Genomic DNA, 24,981 nt, shown 5'->3' on the forward strand with positions numbered 1-24,981 from the left:
AACACATGTAGACTGGTTGGGCAAACTCCCATGCACCCTCAAGGACCCTGCCGAGAGTATAGAGCTGGTCCACAGTTCCACGACGAAAACCACACTGTTCCTCCTGAATCCGAGGTTCGACTATCCGGCGTAGCCTCCTCTCCAGTACACCTGAATAGACCTTACCGGGAAGGCTGAGGAGTGTGATCCCACGATAGTTAGAACACACCCTCCGGTTCCCCCTCTTAAAGAGAGGAACCACCACCACGGTCTGCCAATCCAGAGGTACCGCCCCCGATGTCCACGCGATGCTGCAGAGTCTTGTCAACCAAGACAGCCCCACAGCATCCAGAGCCTTAAGGAACTCCGGGCGGGTCTCATCTACCCCCGGGGCCTTGCCACCGAGGAGCTTTTTAACTACCTCAGCAACCTCATCCCCAGAAATAGGAGAGCCCACCACAGACTCCCCAGGCACTGCTTCCTCATAGGAAGACGTGTTGGTGGGATTGAGGAGGTCTTCGAAGTATTCCCTCCACCAATCCACAACATCCGCAGTCGAGGTCAGCAGAACACCATCCTCACCATACACGGTGTTGATAGTGCACTGCTTCCCCTTCCTGAGGCGGCGGATGCTGGACCAGAATTGCTTCGAAGCCGTCCGGAAGTCGTTTTCCATGGCCTCACCGAACTCCTCCCATGCCCGAGTTTTTGCCTCTGCGACCGCTGAAGCCGCACACCGCTTGGCCTGTCGGTACTTGTCCGCTGCCTCAGGAGTCCTATGAGCCAAAAGAACCCGATAGGACTCCTTCTTCAGCTTGACGGCATCCCTCACCGCCGGTGTCCACCAACGGGTTCTAGGATTACCGCCACGACAAGCACCAACTACCTTGCGGCCACAGCTCCAATCAGCCGCCTCGACAATAGAGGCGCGGAACATGGTCCATTCGGACTCAATGTCCAGCACCTCCCTCGTGACATGTTCAAAGTTCTTCCGGAGGTGGGAATTGAAACTCTCTCTGACAGGAGACTCTGCCAGACGTTCCCAGCAAACCCTCACTATGCGTTTGGGCCTGCCAGGTCTGTCCGGCATCCTCCCCCACCATCGCAGCCAACTCACCACCAGGTGGTGATCGGTAGAAAGCTCCGCCCCTCTCTTCACCTGAGTGTCCAAAACATGAGGCCGCAAATCCGATGACACAACTACAAAGTCGATCATGGAACTGCGGCCTAGGGTGTCCTGGTGCCAAGTGCACATATGGACACCCTTATGTTTGAACATGGTGTTCATTATGGACAATCTGTGACGGGCACAAAAGTCTAATAACAAAACACCGCTCGGGTTCAGATCCGGGCAGCCATTCTTCCCAATCACGCCTCTCCAGGTTTCACTGTCGCTGCCAACATGAGCATTGAAGTCCCCCAGTAGAACGAGGGAATCCCCCGGGGGAGCACTCTCAAGTACTCCCTCGAGTGAATCCAAAAAGGGTGGGTAGTCTGAGCTGCGGTTTGGCGCGTAAGCGCAAACCACAGTCAGGACCCGTTCCCCCACCCGAAGGCGGAGGGAAGCTACCCTCTCGTCCACCGGGTTGAACTCCAACGTACAGGCTCTGAGCCGGGGGGAAACAAGAATTGCCACCCCAGCCCGTCGCCTCTCACTGCCGGCAACGCCAGAGTGGAAGAGAGTCCAGCCCCTCTCGAGAGAACTGGTTCCAGAGCCCTTGCTGTGCGTCGAAGTGAGTCCGACTATATCTAGCCGGAACTTCTCCACCTCGCGCACTAGCTCAGGCTCCTTCCCCCCCAGCGAGGTGACGTTCCACGTCCCAAGAGCTAGCTTCTGTAGCCGAGGATCGGACCGCCAAGTGCCCTGCCCTCGGCTACCGCCCAGCTCACATCGCACCCGACCTCTATGACCCCTGCTATGGGTGGTGAGTCCATTGGAGGGGGGACCCACGTTGCCTCTTCGGGCTATGCCCGGCCGGGCCCCATGGGGACAGGCCCGGCCACCAGGCGCTCGCCATCGTGCCCCACCTCCGGGCCTGGCTCCAGAGGGGGGCCCCGGTGACCCGCGTCCGGGCAAGGGAAATCTGGGTTCCTTGTTTGTTTTCTTCATAAAGGTCTTCGAGCTAGAAAATGGATATATATATATATATATATACATATATATTTATACAGTATATATACAGGTAAAAGCCAGTAAATTAGAATATTTTGAAAAACTTGATTTCAGTAATTGCATTCAAAAGGTGTAACTTGTACATTATATTTATTCATTGCACACAGACTGATGCATTCAAATGTTTATTTCATTTAATTTTGATGATTTGAAGTGGCAACAAATGAAAATCCAAAATTCCGTGTGTCACAAAATTAGAATATTAGTTAAGGCTAATACAAAAAAGGGATTTTTAGAAATGTTGGCCAACTGAAAAAGCCATGAAAATGAAAAATATGAGCATGTACAATACTCAATACTTGGTTGGAGCTCCTTTTGCCTCAATTACTGCGTTAATGCAGCGTGGCATGGAGTCGATGAGTTTCTGGCACTGCTCAGGTGTTATGAGAGCCCAGGTTGCTCTGATAGTGGCCTTCAACTCTTCTGCGTTTTTGGGTCTGGCATTCTGCATCTTCCTTTTCACAATACCCCACAGATTTTCTATGGGGCTAAGGTCAGGGGAGTTGGCGGGCCAATTTAGAACAGAAATACCATGGTCCGTAAACCAGGCACGGGTAGATTTTGCACTGTGTGCAGGCGCCAAGTCCTGTTGGAACTTGAAATCTCCATCTCCATAGAGCAGGTCAGCAGCAGGAAGTATGAAGTGCTCTAAAACTTGCTGGTAGACGGCTGCATTGACCCTGGATCTCAGGAAACAGAGTGGACCGACACCAGCAGATGACATGGCACCCCAAACCATCACTGATGGTGGAAACTTTACACTAGACTTCAGGCAACGTGGATCCTGTGCCTCTCCTGTCTTCCTCCAGACTCTGGGACCTCGATTTCCAAAGGAAATGCAAAATTTGCATGGTTGGGTGATGGTTTGGGGTGCCATGTCATCTGCTGGTGTCGGTCCACTCTGTTTCCTGAGATCCAGGGTCAACGCAGCCGTCTACCAGCAAGTTTTAGAGCACTTCATTTTAAAGCAAAATTTTAAAGCAAAATAAGCAATACTTTTACTTTTTAAATGCTTATACTATTCCAGAATATTAAGATTTGCACTGGATGTTTACTTTTATATTTGCACATTAAAAAGCAAATAAGCTACTTTTAATTTTGTTAAATGTTAAAAGTTTTAAATGTTTACATTGTTACAGAATATTTTGTCATGTTGTTGTCAATGTTGACTGAGTGGCCATACTTTTTTTTTTGTAAATAAAAGCCATGCCTTTTGAAAAAACTGGCCTACATTTATTTTTTCCTCTTCATTTTAAATAAAAAAAATAATCGGTAAAAGGAAAAATAATCTATAGATTAATCGAAAAAAATAATCTATAGATTAACCGATTAATCGGAAAAATAATCTATAGATTAATCGATAGAAAAATAATCGTTAGCTGCAGCCCTAATATATATATATATATATATATAAATAATCCGTTCATGAATGAGTATATCCGTTCGGCCCCCGTGTTCAATGGAGAAGTCTGATCTACAAAATTTGCAGGCAGCATACCCCTTCCCCTTCGAGCTGTCCTGGATGAACTGAAATTATTTTTTCCAATCATTTTGGAACTTGCAAGCGTACTTCAAATTTTTACTCGTCGTCGCCATGTCTCTTCTTCGTTCTTCTGCTTCGTCTCTGTTATGTTTTTGGACATTACTACTTGCCGTAGTTTTGAGGCAATGCATGATGGGAATCCGGATGTTGTGTGTCAGTGTATTAACGTGCCGGCTGGAATAAACACACGCTGAGAAATAGCTCCGTGCCTGCCTACTTTATGGGTTATAGATAAACCTATGGATAACGGAGACATATATAATAGTCTCCTTTTCAGGTGAGAGAGGACGCTAAAGGCAGTGCCTAGAGAATGGTTGCCCCGGGAGATTTTCAGGAGGGGCACTGAAATTCGGGAGTCTCCTGGGAAAATCGTGAGGGTTGGCAAGTATGACTCCCACCCTTTGGCGGGCCAAATGACACAACTTGGCAGGCCAAATTTGGCCCACGGGCCTCAATTTGGACACCCCTGGCGTGGGCAATATTTTCACATTGGACCTAATATAGTGAATATATTTAGTAATGAGGCATAATACACACCTGCGACATAATATTAACTAACGTAGTCATTGTTCAAAAACTTTCCACAATGAATACGTCCACAGTGACTGCTAAATAACAGTTCATAAAAGACAATAAACAGCACAAAGTGGATGGAACATATCAAGGTTATTAGCACATTAAAGAGCTGGGTGTGTTAAAGCGTTTAGCAAAGAAGTTGACAGCTGTAACGTCAACTAGCTAGCGAGCTAGCAATATGTCAGCTAGCAACCCCGCAGGCACAAAGACGCAGGTCCAGCTTCATCGCCAGCAACGGAAGGAATTATCGCCACACTTGTGAACACAGCGGTTTCGTCATCGCGATGCAGAGCAAAAAAGAAAATCAATGCCATTAAATAAAAAGTGTGCAGCACAGAGGTTGAAAAGCTGGGCATGACAAGAAAAGCCAGCTGTCAGGCTAACTAAAGGGCTAACTGTAGCGCTATTGAACTGTAACGGTGATGGGAGTCCGAGCCCAAATCCCCCAAAATCCAAGTACATGTAATTTATTCTCTTGGTCCCGTTTAAACACAACCAAACTGAGCACTGTGCACTCCGCCAAGGTATAATATGTGCTATGAAGAAATTTTAAAAAGTACCTCAGTTTCTGATTGTTACTCCCTCCAATCTCGGCTTCCCTTCCCCCGTCCAGCGGCCACTGTAGTGCAATGCATCATGGGAATTGTCGTTTCATGGCGTGCTCTGAATTCATTACGTCATTGTTCTCTGGTACGCAGGTTCTGATGGCGTGTTCCCTTTTTTGCAAGCAGGCTCGTTTATGCGCACATTAGAGTTAAAAAAAAAAGGCTGTTTTGCCAGCCAGAAACTGTTTGCCAGAAAAATTGATGGTATGATGTTGTTTATATATATATATATATATATATATATATATATATATATATATATCCATCCATTTCTACCGCTTATTCCCTTTGGGGTCGCGGGGGGCGCTGGAGCTTATCTCAGCTACAATCGGGCGGAAGGCGGGGTACACCCTGGACAAGTCGTATATATATATATATATATATATATATATATATATATATATATATATATATATATATATATATATATATATATATATACACACATATATATATATATATACTCGAGGTTTCTGTGGTTTATCCGTTATACATATATATATATATATATATATATATATATATATATATATATATATATATATATATATATCAGTGAATTATCATCATGCAAGTCATTTGATTTTAGGAGTTAAATAGGACAGTGACACGTTTGCTACCGGGCTGCAAATATACAGTAAATATATATATATATATATATATATATATATATATATATATATATATATATATATATATATATATATATATATATATATATACATACATCCATTTTCTACCGCTTGTCCCGTTCGGGTCGCGGGGGTGCTGGAGCCTATCTCAGCTGCATTCGGGCGGAAGGCGGTGTACACCCTGGACAAGTCGCCACCTCATCACAGGGCCATATATATATATATATATATATATATATATCCTGAGATCGATAGGTTGGGAGTTGAAACCCCGGCCGAGTCATATCAAAGACTATAAAAAAATAGGACCCATTGCCGCCTTGCTTGGCACTCAGCATCAAGGGTTGGAATTGGGGGTTAAATCACCAAAAATGATTCCCGGGCGCGGCCACCACTGCTGCTCACTGCTCTCCTCACCTCCCAGGGGGTGATCAAGGGTGAAGGGTCAAATGCAGAGAATAATTTCGCCACACCTCGTGTGTGTGTGACAAACATTGGTACTTTAACTTTAATATATATATATATATATATATATATATATATACTTTTTTTTTTTTTTTTGGTCTCCTGCCCAGCTTCTTAGGCAAATCGTATTGTTGAGATGCCCATATCGGCTGTACAAATTTACTTTACAAAAGAGAAGTGTGGGATACTTCTCCATCCATCCATCCATTTTCTACCGCTTGTCCCTTTTGGATACACGGGGGTGGGATACTTCTCTTGTTGCCTTATTTGTATTTGACTTTATTAAATGTATTCATATTATCATTTGGTGCAGGAAGGGATAGAATTGATTAACGTGGACCCCGACTTAAACAAGTTGAAAAACTTATTCGGGTGTTACCATTTAGTTGCCAATTGTACGGAATATGTACTGTACTGTGCAATCTACTAATGAAAGTTTCAGTCAATCAATCAATTAGTCAATCAAACGAGAAAAAAGGAAGACAGAGGGGGAAATTGTGGGGACAGAGGGGGATAAGACAGAGGGACAAAAACAACAACAGCAACCACAACAATAACAACAGCAACAACAATAGAGCAACATCAGCAAATAGGATATGTACAAATATGATGGTAAAAGTGATAACAAAGAAGCAGTTAGTGAAATAAATAATAATACAAAAATGACAATGAGCATTATTACACTACAAATGGAGCAATACACATATCAATAGAAATAGCGCTATTGATAATGAATAATTATCAACAATACAGTTGTTCAAATGCAACAATACATATACGTAATGATAACTAGAGATACAAAAGAAAGCAGAAAAATGGAGGGGAAGAAAGAAGCAAGCTATATTAACCTTGTAGATTGTTATAGTAACAATAGGTTAAGCTTTGTCAGTGTGCCATGTGTTACCCAGTTTACATTAAATCATTTATAACCGACCGCATTTCCTCATACTTAACTTTCGCCAGTCCCACCAGACACACCAATAAGCTTGATCATTGATGTATTATACAACTCCTGATACGAAGTCGCCATTTGCTATATTTGTTACATCTTTGTTACATGGGACAGTGCACATTAATAAACATATCAAATCTAAAGGTGCCAAATCGTAGTCAAAAGCTAGGTTCCCTCTGCAGTCCGCAGCAGGTTGATGACCTAAGATCGGGGCAGATCAGGAACAAAGTGACCATAGTAATTAATGGGAGAAGTGCTAAATTGTTGCATATAATAATTGTGCTGATGGTAGAAAATACACATCTTCTTTGGCCTAGTAAGTTAAAGTGCTGCTACCATTGCACATAGTCCTATTATACAAGTAGTTAGCAACAACAGATGTATTTAAGCATGAAAAATTGGACCAAAAAAAGCTATCATTGGTGTATCTACGTATGAAATATTGCAAATAAAAATGGAAATAAAAATCCACAGAAATATATTGGAACTAATGGCAAGCATTTCCAGCTTGATTATACAAACCCCGTTTTCATATGAGTTGGGAAATTGTGTTAGATGTAAATATAAACGGAATACAATGATTTGCAAATCACTGTATTCCGTTTATATTTACACCTAACACAATTTCCCAACTCATATGGAAACGGGGTTTGTATATCCATGCTTTTGTCCTTGAATGTGATGTGTCACCTATAACCCATCAGATACTAAAGCCAAAAAAAAAGCCTGCTATGAGCAAAAACGAGTAAAAAAACAAAAGTCTATGGAGAGCTTTTTTGCAAAGGGAAAAGGCCAAGGGCTCCCACTAATTCCACCAATGAGCTTTTTCATGTATTAATTTTTCATGCACTTTCATGCATTTTCATCAGTGAAAATAATGCACTAGGAGACATTTTCAAAGCTAAAGAAGTGTTATTGAGCATTGATTGTGCAAACCTATATGGAATCATGCACACATATAAACTATGTATAGTGCACATACAGAGGGGGAGACATAGCCTACTACAAATATATATTTTAGGTCCTCTCTTTGTCATTATTTGGGCTATTCAACTGGTGGCCCGTAAGTTCAGTTCAAAACATTTATGACATTTAAAAAAGCAGAGCACTCCTGTTACTGTGATACAATGAAAATACCAAAATTAATTGTCTACTACAGTGGACGCTGGTTCTCCCGACAATACAAAATAAGAATAATAGTGAAGGAAGAAGTCTTAGCTTTCTGGAAATGGGGCCCCAAAACAATTTGTTTAAGTATCCCTGCTAAAGACTGATGAAAAAAATGGTTGGCAATTTGAGTCAATGGTAATGTCAACATGAAGCATGATTACTGGATGTTGTTGTAACATTTAGAATAGAAGTAATGACTCAAATTGACAGTACGATAAAACCATGCAACCGTGGACATCAATGGCATTTGAAATTGTTTATTCACATGGTAGCCATTTTAATGCAAGGCAAGTGCACAATGTCAATAAATAAAGAACCACAATAACATTTCATGGCAGCACGATGGGCGATACCCAAAGTGATATCACTTTAAAACAATGTGTTTATTGTACTTTAAGAGTGGTTGAATGCGAATGTAAAGAATGTATGATTGGTGTGAGAGCTGCAAAATCTCAGTGAAGTCAGGGAAACACATGTATGCTCAGACTAATCAATGAATCTCCCTAATATGTCCCATTTTCTATTTTGATGATGATCACGTAGTGTTTATGTTTTTCTGTTATTATTGATGAATGTTGTGTCAGCAGACGTGAGCCATCTCCATGGACACATGATCGGCCATCCTTTGCCGGAGGTGGTTGGCAAAGTCGACCTGTGTCTGAGAGAGCACTTTGTTGATGATGGTCTTTGGGATCCAGCCCTGCACACAACAAACATTGTCAATGGAATGGAATTCGTAGCTATTAAAAAAAATTAAGTAGAAAAGACTGCTGAGTACCTTTAAATCTATGTTGAGTAACCAGGTGAACTTGGTCTTAGTCGGGTCTTCAAGGCTGGGCTTCATGACGATACAAGTGGGTCCATTCTCCGCCCTGGCGAATGAAAACGTAGTTCAAGCACGGGTACCCAAACGTTTTGAGGCAGGGCTCATGTATATGTCAGAATCAGAATCAGAATCAGAAATACTTTATTAATCCCTGAGGGGAAATTAAAATTTCAGTACAATCCCGTTGCCAGGGGTGTCTCCAGATACCTCATGAGTCACCATTGTGTCGGATGGGACATTTTTATGTATGTGTATATATGTATATGTACCGTATTTTTCGGACTATAAGTCGCAGTTTTTTTCATAGTTTGGCCGGGGGTGCGACTTATACTCAGGAGTGACTTATGTGTGAAATTATTAACACATTACCATAAAATATCAAATAATATTATTTAGCTCATTCACGTAAGAGACTAGACGTATAGGATTTCATCGGATTTAGCAATTAGGAGTTGATTGATTGATTGAGACTTTGGAGCCTGGAGGTGTACTTTTATTGCAGTTTTGAAGGAGGATAGAGATGCTTTTTCTTTTATACCTGTTGGGAGCGCATTCCACATTGATGTGGCATAGAAAGACAATGAGTTAAGACCTTTGTTAGATCGGAATCTGGGCTTAACGTGGTTAGTGGAGCTCCCCCTAGTGTTGTGGTTATGGCGGTCATTTACGTTAAGGAAGTAGTTTGACATGAACTTCGGTATCAGGGAGTGACAGATTGTTTGGTAAACGTATAGCATGTTCTATATGTTATAGTTATTTGAATGACTCTTACCATAATATGTTACGTTAACATACCAGGCACATTCTCAGTTGGGTATTTATGCGTCGTATAACATACACTTATTCAGCCTGTTGTTCACTATTCTTTATTTATTTTAAATTGCCTTTCAAATGTCTATTCTTGGTGTTGGGTTTTATCAAATAAATTTCCCCAAAAAATGCGACTTATACTCCAGTGCGACTTATACTCCGAAAAATACGGTATATATATATATATATATATATATATATATATATATATATATATATATATATATATATATATATATATATATATATATATATATATATATATATATATATATATATATATATATATGTATGTATATATATATATATATATATTTGTTTTTTTTTTAATGTGTGTATATATATATATATATGTATATATATATACACTGTATATATATACATATATATATATATATATATATATATATATATATATGTATATATATATACATATATATATATATATATATATATATAAATATATATATATATATGTATATATATATATATATATATATATAGGTTAGGTCAGGAAAAAACACAGAGGCTATTTCATCCCTACAAGCCTGTTTCGCAGGTTTCCCTGCTCTTCATGGGGTTTTATTGAATAAAATCAATAAGATACCCCTTGAAAAAAATCAATAAAATCCCCTGAAGAGCAGGCAAACCTGCAAAACAGGCTTGTAGGGATGAAATAGCCTCTGCGTTTTTTCCTGACCTAACGTATATTCCGCTCTACCCCGGTATCAAGCACTGTATAACGGATAAACCACAGAAACCTCGAGTGTATATATATATATATATATATATATATATATATATATATATATATATATATATATATATATATATATATATATATATACATCCTATTTGTTGTTGTCTTGTCCCCCTCTTGTCCCCACAATTTCCCCCTCAGTTTTTTTCTTCTTTCTATCCCCTTCTTCTGTGCCTAACATGTAAAAAATTTAATAATTTCAAATTCAAATAAGGTAAAAAGATAAGTGTCCCACGCTACTATTTTGTAAAGTAAATCTGTACAGCGGATATGGGCATCTATGTCAACAATATAATTTTCCTGAGCGGCTGGACTGGACAGATTTAAAAAATAATAATTACATTTATTTTATTAATTTTTTAAAACTTCAGATGCATGTGCGGCCCGCGGCCCGTAGTTTGGGGTCCCCTGAGGTAAAGCCACAGTGCAAGTCATTAACTCGCCCAGTCATTCCTCACCGGACCACACCCCTCTGCTCAGGCATCTTGGGGTGCTGAGTGGACATTCCAGCCAAGAAGCAGGAGGAGCCGCGGCGTTTGGCACAGCGAACGCTGACAAAGTCTCGAGGCCCCACAACATTGCCAGGGGTGTCTCCAGATACCTCATGAGTCACCATCGTGTCCCGGCCGATCCTTTGAAGGATCTGTCGGATGGGATATTTTTGAGCACGTGAAAGGAGATGCAGAATTATATTAGAAACCGAGCTTACCTTGACTTGCTTTACATTTGGGTTCCAGTCCCCCATCTGCTCCATGTTTCCCACCAGCTCCTCATAAAGACTGTCTGGATGTTGCTCTAGCATCACTTCCAGCCGGAACACTTTCCCAATGTCAGGCAGCACTTTGCTCAGGACTTTGTCTCCATTTTCCTGAGGTGCATCACATACATACAGTAAGTCACTTTCCAATATCATCCACTCACTTTCCTCATTTCCATGCTCGTAAAAACAAAGCTATATCGATTGATGCCAGCGACTAAGATCACAAGTTTCGGGCGGATCTCACGAACCATGACATTTGCTTGCAACGTAAAGCATGACAATTAGCCGAGAGACAGCGCTTATCTTAAAACAGTCTAAAGTTGGGGCCCTCTTAAGTTGAGGTAGCACTGTACAAGAGATTGTACTCACAGCAACAGTTTCAACGGTCCAGCCCTCCTGCTCTCCGAGGATGCTGATAGCCTTCTGCAGAGCATTTTCACCTTGCTTCACATAGGACAATTCCTCCTCACTGTATCCGTCCTCCCTAATTGGAGAACCTTACAACAAACTTTTATGAAAATCAAAAAGATTTGATGTGTCAATCATGCCTGTATGCCAGGATTAAATAACTCACTGAGAAGGGAACTTCGTCTGCGCACTTGGCTCATCCATTTACTCTGGCCAGGACCCACAAGTCGGTCTAGTTCATGGTGAATAGCCACCATGGCGTTCTTTCTCAGACCTTGCAGATGGAGACAAAAACATAGACCAATTTATTATTTTAGTTCAATTTATAAAACATGCATTTTATAAAACATAACAACAGAAAAGTGTCGATCTGGGAATTTCCTCACTCACCTCTCACGTTTCTCATATGGCGGTAGGAGATGCCGGCACACAGTTTGAAGGTTGCGGGCAGCATTTTGTCTGGAAGAGAATAAAAACCTATGAAAGCAAATAAATCTCAATATAAATATGATATTCAAGTTTGTAAAATATAATTAAGGTGAGGACAGTGTTGTCAAGAGAACTTGGATTTAGTGGACTGTGGATGTCTGAGAGGGCCTGTATATATACAAAACGTACCTACAAGGCCACTGTGCTATCACCACGCAGATAAACACACACACACATCACCTCACTCTTCGCCAAGGTTGCTTGTACTTTTGCTTGTTGCTTGTCCGACTCTCACACGATGTTAGATAACGTCCAGTGCCTAAAGCCGAACACTGGATAGCGCAGAAAGGTCAGTGGGAGAATGACTCATCTTATCCCTTCGCGGTTTGAAACTGTCGAGAAAAAAAAAAATCTGTTGCTGGTTTTGGCTCTTTTCCGGCTAACCTTCATTATGACTGATAGAGTATGTTGCCATGAGCTCAACACACTTGTCATTTGTAATTGATGGTGAAACATTAACCCTGATGTTCTGTTGGTGGGCCTGGACACTCTGCGTCATGTGATCACCTTGAAACACTATGGACGACATTCTTGGTACACACCAAAAATCACTGGATTTATTAATAAATTAAGAGTAGGGCTACACCATCTTGTTTACCCTAATACATACAATTTCCAATTATATTTATGAATTAATCAACATACAAATTAGTGGTGTGTCATGGTCATCAGCAAACTTTAAAACTTTAAAACCAATGTCTTAGAAAAATATATCACTTTTGAATCAACACCAGTAGTTAATCCTATGATCAATGTTAATTACAAAACTAAATGTGGGATATAAATAATAATGGAAGTATAAGTGTTTGTATATAGTATAGTATTGGTACAAATCTCTAACCAACACGTGTACAAGGATATTTCACATGTCTTTACTGTGTGTATATTTGAACAGTGTTTATGTTGTGTACAAGGTGTATTTATAATATGTTGTGTAAAGGAAATTTCATATTTCTATGAAGCCCATCTTGTATTTCAGATTGTTTATAGGGTTAGGCGAAATAAGTGCTCAACTTCAGCCTAAACCCTTTCGGTCTGTAACATTGTCAATGTATGAATGTTTGTTTATGTAAAACTGTTTGTTGATTTTGTTGACCACTGAGCGAAGAAATAATAAACTAAACTAACTACATGTTCAACCTGGGCAACTAGGACTCTTCCTGTTTGTTGATGGTGTTTTACCTTTCAACCAAAAAGCTTCTGCAGTTCTAAACATGTGTGTGGTCACAATAGGGTTGTTGTTGTTATCAAACATTGATTGACTGATTGAAACTTTTATTAGTAGATTGCACAGTACAGTACATATTCCGTACAATTGACCACTAAATGGTAACACCCGAATACGTTTTTCAACTTGTTTAAGTCGGAGTCCACATTTATCAATTCATGGTACATCTGGTGGACCTCTCTGGTACTGTTCTCAAGTGGTTCACATCCTATCTCTTAGACAGAAAATGATTGGTAAGTATGGATACAAGCTCCTCAAAGACCGATGTGTGACATCTATTTGTCGCATAAGACCTCTGTATGTAAAATGAGATTATCGCAGATCCTCAAAATGCAACCTTTTGATCAAATTTGAATAATAGGATATTGAGACTGATTTGGTGGATTTAAAGAATCCTTTTTTATTCACAAATGAAATTGTAAATGGGTATTTGGTGGGTAGATTTTGAAATGTATTGTATGTACTATATTTTGTATATTGTATGATGATTTATATTTTAACTCTGGGTCCCTGTCCATAAGCTGTGTGCTTCTAGGGATGACCTTTTTGCAGAGCGGACTCTGATATTAACAAAAGAAACAATAAACAAAACTATGTCTGTATGTAAATAAATAAATAAATAACTTAGGTCCTATCTATTTGACTATTCACATGCTTCCACTTGGCAGTGTCTTAGGGAGAAATGGAATACATTTCCACGGTTACGATGACGACACGCCGCTGTATATTTCCATGTTTCCTGACTTAGATATTCAATCTTGGATGGCAGACAACTTTTTACAGTTTAACCAGGACAAAACTGAAGTTTTAGTCATCGGCCCTGAGGCCCTGACATAGAAACACATTTGTAAACTACAAGTATTGTATTTTACTCCAACCACATTAGAGTTTTGGCTTTCAGCATCCTTGTGACCGTGGTCTGGTGAGCTCCTGGAGTAGACGGCTCCTGTGATAGTGTTTCTTCACCTGGCTCCATACATACGTGTTTCAACATTGTTGTCCTCAAAGGAATGCCCTTTCTTTTTGGGAAGCAAATGAACTGCTAAGGAGGAAACTTCCCTTGTGCCATGGGTTTGTACAGTACTACCTCTACTTAGGAGCTTAGTTGGTTCTGTGACGGAGCTCTTAACTCAAAACACTTGTATCAAAAATCAACGTCTCCCACTGAAATTAATTGAAATCAATTTAATCGGGGCTTGGCCCCCCCAAAGTAACACAATTTGAACATGTAACATGCCGTTTAAAAAGAAAATCAAACATTTAGACCAGTGGTCCCCAACCACTGGGGGGTATGGTATGGTATTTTTTGGGTTTTTTTTTGTCATAAAAAAATACAATCATGCGTGCTTACGGACTGTATCCCTGCAGACTGTATTGATCTATATTGATATATAATGTAGGAACCAGAAATATCAATAACAAAGAGAATGAGTGTGAATGAGTATAAATGGGGGAGGGAGTTTTTTTTGGGTTGGTGCACTAATTGTAAGCATATCTTGTGTTTTTTATGTTGATTTAATAATAAATAAATAAAAATAAATAAATTGTTTTAAAAACGAAAAATGGATTTCTTGTGCGGCCCGGTTCCAATCGATCCGGTGGTTGGGGACCACTGATTTAGACAATAAATATTGTATAAAAATATTAAAACATAATGTACTACTAATAACTACAGTAGTTTTATGAAATAATGTGATAACAATGTACAGTATTTGCCTTGGAGAGTGGACTTCTAAGGTATCTCCTTACAGCTGCTTCTCCGTCAAACACACCATCAGCAGCTTTTCATTATTTGCATGGATGAATGTTCACTGTCAGATATCAGTCATGTTTTTGATGACTTATTTCCGTATTTACATTCACTTTCCTCCCTCCCATGGTTGAAAAACATAGTTATGTCAATCTCCAGCAATAAGCTAATTCTGCCGAGTAAGACCAGAAGTTTTGCTCGAATCTTACGGGGTTCACGGTGATATTCGCTATGCCAACAAATAGCAAGGATGCTTGTAATTCAAGTTTTTGTTTGTAACTTAAAGCGTAAGGGGACAGCGCTTATCTTAAAACACTCTTAAGTTGAGGTACTATTGTATAAAGGTTTATTGGTCACTCAGAGGTGTACAATGATATAAATATGCTTTACTTGATTGTGTGAGTTTTACCATTCATTGGTAGACCATGAAAATAAACAGACTAAAATTCAGGACAAAAATTTTACACAAACAAAAATATTTTCGACAAAATAATAAAAGTATTCCCTTGGCAGAATTTAGTCAATCTTACAAAATTAGTAAACCAAAGCAAAACTACTATTGGCTCTCATACAAATCCAAAGCCTTCCTGTGTCCAAGGACTTATTCCCTGAGTTTGTAAACACTATAACAAATAGACACAATAAAACCAACTGTAAAATATTTAGGCAAAAGTGTCTTGCACATTAATCTGAGTGCATATTATTTATGTATGATTGAAAAGATTTGTTTAAACTACCCGAAATCCTTGACAAATAGCATTGGTTGCCTGTCCCCACTCCCCACATCCTAAATTTAGGCTTGAAATACCACACAGCTTTTTTTTTTGTATGAACATGTTGCTCCTAATCTCAACTAAATTTATTTTCTTTAAAAAAATAAAAAACTTTTGTCATTTCTCTCACGTTAACGCATACATTACACCTAAAAAAATACCACAAGTCTCCTGTCCACAGGAAGTTGATATATTAGGGTCTCTTGCTCCATGGAAAGGCCACCATTAAGTTTACCCTTTTATTTTTCAGTCCTACCTCAATTTGTGGTTGTATTTATTTGCTTGATGTTAAAATAAATAGTAATGTGCTTAGTGTCAACTGAGAATGGGTACCTTTCACATTTGAATCATTACGGTACCCATACCGGTACTCAACAGTTCCAATTTTCGGTACTTCTGTGTGTGTTCATGTGTTAATAAACGTTTGTTTAACAATACATCTCTTATTTTTTTTACATTTTACAGAGTGCTGATAATGAAAACTATGTTGTGCAATTGATTTCTTACACTTCTGGGTCTCATGTGCAAGTATTACACAGTAGACTTTAGATGCAGTTGCAATTTCACGGTGTGTTTGCCATTAAGCTTAATCTGGTTTTGAGTTGCGGCCTAAAAAGTGTCAATACTGCAAGTATTGTACGTATTACACCTGTTTGATTGTAACGTGCATCTTAGTTGTAGTTTTAATTACCAATGCAATTGTCATCGAGCTAATGCATTTTTACGTACGTTTGAGCGTTTCTTATTAGGCATACTTGCTTTGTGGCTATGGAAAAACTGCAACGTTACCGTGTTTTTCAACCACTAGTGTGCCGTGAGATACAGTCTGGTGTGCCGTGGGAGATGAGCTAATTTCACCTATTAGGGTTAAAAATATTTTTTGCAAACTAGTAATTATAGTCTGCAAATGATGTGTTGCTGTTAAGTGTCGGTGCTGTCTAGAGCTCGGCAGAGTAACTGTGTAATACTCTTCCATATCAGTAGGTGGCAGCCGGTAGCTAATTGCTTTGTAGATATCGGAAACAGCGGGAGGCAGCGTGCAGGTAAAAAGGTGTCTAATGCTTAAACCAAAAATAAACGAAAGGTGAGTGCCCCTAAGAAAAGGCATTGAAGCTTAGGGAAGGCTATGCAGAACGAAACTAAAACTGAACTGGCTGCAAAGTAAACAAAAACAGAATGCTGGACGACAGCAAAGACTTACTGTGGAGCAAAGACGGCGTCTACAATGTACATCTGAACATGACATGACAATTAACAATGTCCCCAAAAAGAAGTATAAAAACAACTGAAATATTCTTGTTTGCTAAAACAAAGTAGATGCGGGAAATATCGCTCAAAGGAAGACATGAAATCCATCCATCCATCCATCCATCTTCTTCCGCTTATCCGAGGTCGGGTCGCGGGGCAGCAGCCTAAGCAGGGAAGCCCAGACTTCCCTCTCCCCAGCCACTTCGTCCAGCTCCTCCCGGGGGATCCCGAGGCGTTCCCAGGCCAGCCGGGAGACATAGTCTTCCCAACGTGTCCTGGGTCTTCCTCGTGGCCTCCTACCGGTCGGACATGCCCTAAACACCTCCTTATGGAGGCGCTCGGGTGGCATCCTGACCAGATGCCCGAACCACCTCATCTGGCTCCTCTCGATGTGGAGGAGCAGCGGCTTTACTTTGAGCTCCCCCCGGATGACAGAGCTTCTCACCCTATCTCTAAGGGAGAGCCCTGCCACCCGGCGGAGGAAACTCATTTCGGCCGCTTGTACCCGTGATCTTGTCCTTTCGGTCATAACCCAAAGCTCATGACCATAGGTGAGGATGGGAACGTAGATCGACCGGTAAATTGAGAGCTTTGCCTTCCGGCTCAGCTCCTTCTTCACCACAACGGATCGATACAGCGTCCGCATTACTGAAGACGCCGCACCGATCCGCCTGTCGATCTGACGATCTACTCTTCCCTCACTCGTGAACAAGACATGAAACTGCTACAGGAAAATACCAAAACAAGAGAAAAAGCCACCAAAATAGGAGCGCAAGACAAGAACTAAAACACTACACACAGGAAAACAACAAAAAACTCAAAATAAGTCACGGCGTGATGTGACAGGTGGTGACAGTACACCTACTTTGAGACAAGAGCTATACTGATGCATGCTTGGTAACGGTTTAAAGTCATATCCAACAATTGCGACAACGACTTTTTACTGTCAACTGAGTTTCGTTTTTTTTAATGATTTCTGCTGGTGGTGTGCCTCCGCATTTTTTCAACGCAAAAAATGTGCCTCGGCTCTAAAAAGGTTGAAAAACACTCACTCAGAGGCAGTACAACTGAGTCCGAGTCGTACCATCATGTCATACTTGCCAACCCTTCCGAATTTTCCGGGAGACTCCCGAAATTCAGCACCTCTCCCGAAAACCTCCCAGGACAAATATTCTCCCGAAAAACTCCCGATTTTCAGCCGGAGCTGGAGGCCACGGCCCCTCCAGCTCCACGCGGACCTGAGTGAGGACAGCCTTTTTTTCACGACGGGAGGACAACAGGGTGACAAGAACTAAATCATCCAGACTAGAGATAAATTGTATTATTATGTTTATCTTACCTAAATATAAATATATTTATTAATTTAAAAAAAACAACTAAATAAATGTTTACTATATTTTGCTAAAAACATCAAAATTAATTGTATTTTTATTTTTATTTTTTCTGACTCCTTATTACATCCAGCCATAGAATTATACATTAAAATAAACATATTTGAAATAATTAATTTTAAATGATCATAATAATTCATTTAAAATGACCATATTTAATTATCGCAGGGCCAACACAGATAGACAGACAACATTCACACTCACATCCACACACTAGGGCCAATTTTTAGTGTTGCCAATCAACTTATCCCCAGGTGCATGTCTTGTCCAGGGTGTACCCCGCCTTCCGCCCGATTGTAGCTGAGATAGGCTCCAGCGCCCCCCGCGACCCCAAAAGGGAATAAGCGGTAGAAAATGGATGGATGGATATTTAATTATTAAAATAATTGCTTGTTTATCAACAACTTTAGCATTTTATTCATTACATTTTGAGTTAAGTTATCTTATATTCCTTAAGATTTATTTATGCAAGTTTGAAGTATCAATGATCTAAACACAGTTTTGTTTGCATTTTTTCAGGATATATACATATATATATATATATATATATATATATATATATATATATATATATATATATATATATATATATATATATATATATATATATAGATATATATATATATACACACCGTATGTATGAAATACTTGGTGAATTCTAGCTGTCAATATACTCCTCCCCTCTTAACTACGCCCCCACCCACACCCCCGACCACGCCCCCCACCTCCCGAAATCGGAGGTCTCAAGGTTGGCAAATATGCATCATGTACAACAAAGGTATCGATATATGGTATTGATTTTACGTTAATCGATACCTGGTAGTACCGACAACAAAAGCACCAAATTTGGTACCCATCCCTAGTGTCAAACTGTATTATCTAATGCTTAAAACTCAGTCCTGTTATTTTCAGTTCCTGTTACTCAAATTAGTTATCTTCAGCTTTGGGACCTTGGACACAATTTGAATAAAGTTGCCTGAAATCAGCTAATACACTTTTCCGTCATGTCACTTCACGTTACTAACATCATCTTGGTGAGTCTGCTCGCGCCTTCCCATCAGTGCGGCTGAATCACGCTCTGGATAAAGAATGTCCGATGGCGCTCTGTTTTGTCAAGCATCTCACATGTTTTGACAACCTTGTTCAGCCGCCCCCGAGCAAAAGCAAAAGCATCAAACGGTAATATTGCTTCAATGGTTTGCTCGTCAACAGTGCGCCAAAGAGTGGCAAGTCATCTGATTAGTGCACTAGCAGTAAATCAGGAATCATGTGCTAAATTCTAATAAAATACTGGAATCATCTTGACCTGGAACAGCCTTGCGTTGCACCAAGTGGATCGTAGGCATTGGCGCCAATCCCGTGGGTCCTTCGGGGCCTGAGCACCCACGTGGGATTGACAACAACTTTCATTCTTTTGCATCATTTTTGAAAAATCTATTCTGTTGTTAATTTAGTGGCATGTTTGGTCCGTTACACGTAACAAAATGAGTCACAAATCAAATAGTCTATAATTAACAAAATCTAACCAAGGCTTTATTGTGCCTGAGAATAAACAAATGACACAATCATCTTGACTTTGAACACACTGCCCATGAATGAATGAAGGGCATACTTACTCAACAGCCACACATGTCTCACTAAGGGTGGCAGTATGAACAATGCCAACACTGTCATAAACATGTGCCATATAGTGAAACCTGTCATGATCCGTGGTCCGTATCATGTTTTTGTTATGTTCTGTTAGTTTTGGACTCTTTTAGTTCCTTTTTGACACCTGAGTTTGTTTTAGTAACCATGGCTACTTATGATTTTCACCTGCCTCTGGTGTTCGGGGCGCGCACCTGCTTCTAATAAGAGGACTATTTAAGCCTGCCTTTGCCAGTCAGTCGTCCTGGCGTCATTATTGGTTTCATGCCACAGTTTCGTGTTTGTTCTATGCCATAGTTAATGCTATTGGTTTCATGCCACAGTTTCGTGTTTGTTCAATGCCATAGTTAATGCTATTGGTTTCATGCCACAGTTTCGTGTTTGTTCTATGCCATAGTTAATGCTATTGGTTTCATGCCACAGTTTCGTGTTTGTTCTATGCCATAGTTCAGGGGTCGGCAACCCGCGGCTCTAGAGCCGCATGCGGCTCTTTAGCGCCGCCCTAGTGGCTCTCTGGAGCTTTTTCAAAAATGATAACGTTAATGTTATCTTGTAGCCTACACCAGTGGTCCCCAACCCCCGGGGCGCGGCCCGGTACCGGTCCGTGGATCGATTGGTACCGGGCCGCACAAGAAATAAAAAAAATACATTTATTTTTAATTTTTTATTAAATCAACATAAAAAACACAAGATACACGTACAATTAGTGCACCAACCCAAAAAACCTCCCTCCCCCATTTACACTCATTCACACAAAAGAGTTGTTTCTTTCTTTTATTAATATTCTGGTTCCTACATTATATATCAATATAGATCAATACAGTCTGCAAGGGATACAGTCCGTAAGCACACGTGATTGTATTTTTTTATGACAAAAAAGTAAAAATACCATACCATGGATAACAACAGTCAATAATTATTCATTTTATTTTATTTTTTTAGGGGGTTAACAACAGTCGATATTTATTTTTTATTTTATTTTTTTCTTATAAAATAAAAGTGAGCTTTTCTTAAACCAAATATTGTGTTTTTTTCCATATACAACAACCTATCTGGATTCGATAAGAGAATCGATAAGGAATCGGTTCGATAAGAGGATTCAATAATGGGTTCGAACTCGATAATTTTAGCTACTTACATCATGTGTTGTCATCATTATAACACTTATATAAGTCTTTTAAATTTTTGCGGCTCTTGACAGATTACTTTTTTGTATTTGTGGTCCAATATGGCTCTTTCAACATTTTGGGTTGCCGACCCCTGCCATAGTTAATGCTATTGGTTTCATGCCACAGTTTCGTGTTTGTTCTATGCCATAGTTAATGCTAGTTGTTTCATGCCGCAGTTTCGTGTTTGTTTCATGCCATCATTTCGTGAGGTTCATGTCTATAGTTTCACGTCCTAAGTTTTTGCCTTAGCTTCCGCGTGCGACAGGCACGCTTGCCTTCGGGTTGTTTTCTGTTTTGTACCTCGTTGATTGTTTCTTCAAATTAAATCATGTTCCTACCTTCAAGTCCTGTCCGGAGTCGTCCATTTGCCTTCCTGGGAGAACGACCCCGCAGTAAGCGAAAACCACGTCGTGACAGAACCACACTAAACAGAAACGACAAACACATTTTGGTAGTTAAGTTAAGTTAAACTTAACTTAACTTAGAAGAATATTTGCGCCGCAACACAACATAAACACTACAGAACAAATTCCCAGAATTCCCTGCAGCACTAACTCTTCCGGGACGCTACAATATAAACAAACGCCATTGGTGGATCTACACCTAACATCCACTCTAATGATAACACGTACAATAGCGTATCTAGTCGATACTACTATGATTACATCGATATTTTTTAACATCACAAAATATTCTTTTGTTTCTTTTTAAATTTATATTATGTTTATAAACTCATGAAATATGTCCCTGGACATATGAGGACTTTGAATATGACCAATGCATGATCCTGTAACGACTTGGTATCGGATTGATACCCCAATTTGTGGTATCATCCAAAACTAATGTAAAGTATCAAAGAAGAGAAGAATAAGTGATTATTACATTTTAACAGAAGTGTAGATAGAACATGTTAAAACAGAACATAAGCAGATATTAACAGTAAATGAACAAGTAGATTAATAATTCATTTTTACAGTTTGTCCCTCATAATGTGTACAAAATAATAGGTGTATAAATGACACAATATGTTACTGCATACGTCAGCAGACTAATTAGGAGCCTTTGTTTGTTTACTTACTACTAAAAGACAAGTTGTCTTGTATGTTTACTATTTTATTTAAGGACCAAATTGCAATAAAAAACATGTCTAATGTACCGTAGAATTTTTGTTAAAATAAAGCCAATAATGACATTTTTTGTGGTTCCCTTTGTTTAAAAAAGTACCGAAAAGTACCGAAATACTTTAATATATAATATTGGTATCGGGACAACACTGATACACACACACACCGGCCCACTGGCAGAAATGTAGATCGGCGCCTATGATCGTAGGGATTACCCATCAGTTTCTATGGCCTTCCACATGGTGACTTCCAGGCCCAATTCTGCATCAAAACCCTTATAACCTCTTATCCGTCAGCGTACTTTTGTATTTGGGTCGGGAATTGGACTCATTAACGTATCTTTGCGAGAAAAGCGTCATCAAGCTCATTATCTTAAGCGGCACACATAAAGCAGGCGTGTAATCTGCCATTCATGACGTACTCGCATATGCACGTGTCTTCCGTTCTAGAAACGTTGTATCTTTGATTTGAGATGGGGAAAGATAACGTTTTTTTTTTTTTTCCAGTTTTATGAGTGTTAGTAAGTAGAAATTAAGGTCCGACATACTTAGTTTTAACTACAGGTGTGAAGTGAAGTGAATTATATTTATATAGCGCTTTTCTGTAGTGACTCAAAGCGCTTTAGATAGTGAAACCCAATATCTAAGTTACATTTAAACCAGTGTGGGTGGCACTGGGAGCAGGTGGGTAAAGTGTCTTGCCCAAGGACACAACGGCAGTAACTAGGATAGCGGATGCGGGGATCGAACCTGCAACCCTCAAGTTGCTGGCACGGCCGCTCTACCAACCGAGCTATACCGCCCAAACTGTCACAGTCTGCATGCCAGTTTTGGGGTTTTTGTGTTGTTTTTCCTGTGTTTAATTTTCTTTCCTGTCTAGCGCTCTTATTTGTGTTCCACTTCCTGTTTTTGTTTTGTCTTTCAGTTCAGTTTCGGTTTATTTGGAACATGCATACGATACAATGTAATGCATCACACAATTCCATGGTTTGCTCAGCGACTTCGCCACTCACTGTTTGAACGCTGTTCTCCACACCTGCTTTTGATTAATAATCAGGAGACTCACTGCCTCTGATCACTAATCAAGAGTGTATATCTGCCAGTGTTGCCTTCCTTGCGACACTGTTTCGGTGGTAAATGCTCACTTTATGGCTTTTGCTTTTTGCCTTAGTCTTAAATAAAATGCCTTCTTATCTGCACGTCGCCAACCGTCTCTGCATCCTGGGGTCAGGCCAGCAACCATGCACAATTGTGACGACCAGATACTGTACTTTTTCTTATTATGTTTGTAGTTTCCTAATGGAGCCTTAGCGTGACGCTCCCCCGCTTTTTCCTGCTCCCGTTTGCAGCGGCAACAACAAAGGCAAAACTCCAGACGCTCCTCTTCGTTTTGTGTATCGTTTACTTGTGGACTTAAGCATTTCAAAATATCAAACAATAACGATGTGAAAGAAAAAATGTATAGTGAAAATAAAGCGAGTGAGAAAGAGTAAGGTCAAAAAACTGCGGCTCCATTCCACCATACCTGACTGCCATTACCCATAATACATTGTGTCCAAACCTTGTTAACAAACAGATCCTTCCACCATAAATGCAATTAAACAGTTACTTATTCTTCACTGTATTAAAGCAGTATATAATAGTATGTTATCAAATTATTCACACAAATGTAATAATTATAAATAAAGTGTATCTTATGATTACTCTAAGCATGTAATATATACATTTTCATATTGTTCAAATACAGTAAATAATCCCCTTTTAGCTGAATAAACCTTCCATAAAACCTTCCATAAAATGTAAATTAACTGAAATAGCATTCAGGCTCCTACAATGTTATACCAGTTTGCAATTAGAAAACAAGACAAAATTATCTGGGTACTGTACATTTGAGTAGACTGCTTAATTTATGGAGGAACTACACTTTTTTAATAATTTTGTCCATCATTCACCTAAGTGAGACAAGAACACATGCCGTTCCCTTTTCTGTGTATTCTAAATATTGAAAACCTGCTAGTAGGAGGCAGCTAACAATGCGGGTAATGGGGATGCAAACGCTACCGTTGCTGTGTGCTAAACATTCTAAATAAGAACATAAAATAGTGACTTGTAACTAGAGATGTCCGATAATGGCTTTTTTGCCGATATTCGATATTGTCCAACTCTTAATTACCGATTCCGATACCAACTGATACCGATATATACAGTCGTGGAATTAACACATTATTATGCCTAATTTTGTTGTGATGCCCCGCTGGATGCATTAAACAATGTAACTTTACCATGAATTGATTAACGTGGACCCCGACTTAAACAAGTTGAAAAACTCATTCGGGTGTTACCATTTAGTAGTCAATTGTACGGAATATGTACTGTACTGTGCAATATACTAATACAGGTTTCAATCAACCAATCAAAAACAAGGTTTTCCAAAATAAGAGAACAACTTCAACTCAAGTTATGGAAAAAAATGCATGGCATTGCCATATTTATTATTGAAGTCA

The 24,981-nt window shown here is 39.6% G+C and overlaps 2 protein-coding genes across 3 annotated transcripts in view; both read right to left on the reverse strand.

The window, feature by feature from the left end:
• elmod3 (ELMO/CED-12 domain containing 3) overlaps positions 1 to 4,945 on the reverse strand; it is a 29,098-nt gene extending 24,153 nt beyond the window's left edge. For both annotated transcript variants that reach the window (XM_061986172.1, XM_061986171.1), the window contains exon 1: positions 4,832 to 4,945. The gene's annotated coding sequence lies outside the window, so the exon portion shown is untranslated. The remainder of the gene's footprint in view (positions 1 to 4,831) is intronic.
• A 3,391-nt stretch (positions 4,946 to 8,336) lies between these two features.
• star (steroidogenic acute regulatory protein) lies at positions 8,337 to 24,021 on the reverse strand. The gene is made up of 9 exons (XM_061985780.2): positions 24,003 to 24,021; positions 21,693 to 21,778; positions 12,050 to 12,118; positions 11,826 to 11,933; positions 11,621 to 11,748; positions 11,201 to 11,359; positions 10,950 to 11,134; positions 8,874 to 8,967; positions 8,337 to 8,795 (listed from the first exon to the last, which is right to left on the reverse strand). Exons 1-9 carry the CDS (start codon positions 24,011 to 24,013, stop codon positions 8,676 to 8,678), a joined length of 960 nt encoding a protein of 319 aa, XP_061841764.1. The 5' UTR covers positions 24,014 to 24,021; the 3' UTR covers positions 8,337 to 8,675.
• Positions 24,022 to 24,981: the final 960 nt, after the last annotated feature.

Source organism: Nerophis lumbriciformis, linkage group LG12 (assembly GCF_033978685.3).
Source record: "Nerophis lumbriciformis linkage group LG12, RoL_Nlum_v2.1, whole genome shotgun sequence".
In the NCBI taxonomy this organism is placed as follows: Eukaryota; Metazoa; Chordata; class Actinopteri; order Syngnathiformes; family Syngnathidae; genus Nerophis; species Nerophis lumbriciformis.

Coding starts and splice junctions, on each gene's coding strand:
- star (XM_061985780.2), bottom strand. Junction 11,135..11,200: donor CAAATGTAAAGCAAGTCAAG/GTAAGCTCGGTT, acceptor CCCATCCGACAG/ATCCTTCAAAGGATCGGCCG. Junction 8,796..8,873: donor TACTCAACATAGATTTAAAG/GTACTCAGCAGT, acceptor TGTTGTGTGCAG/GGCTGGATCCCAAAGACCAT.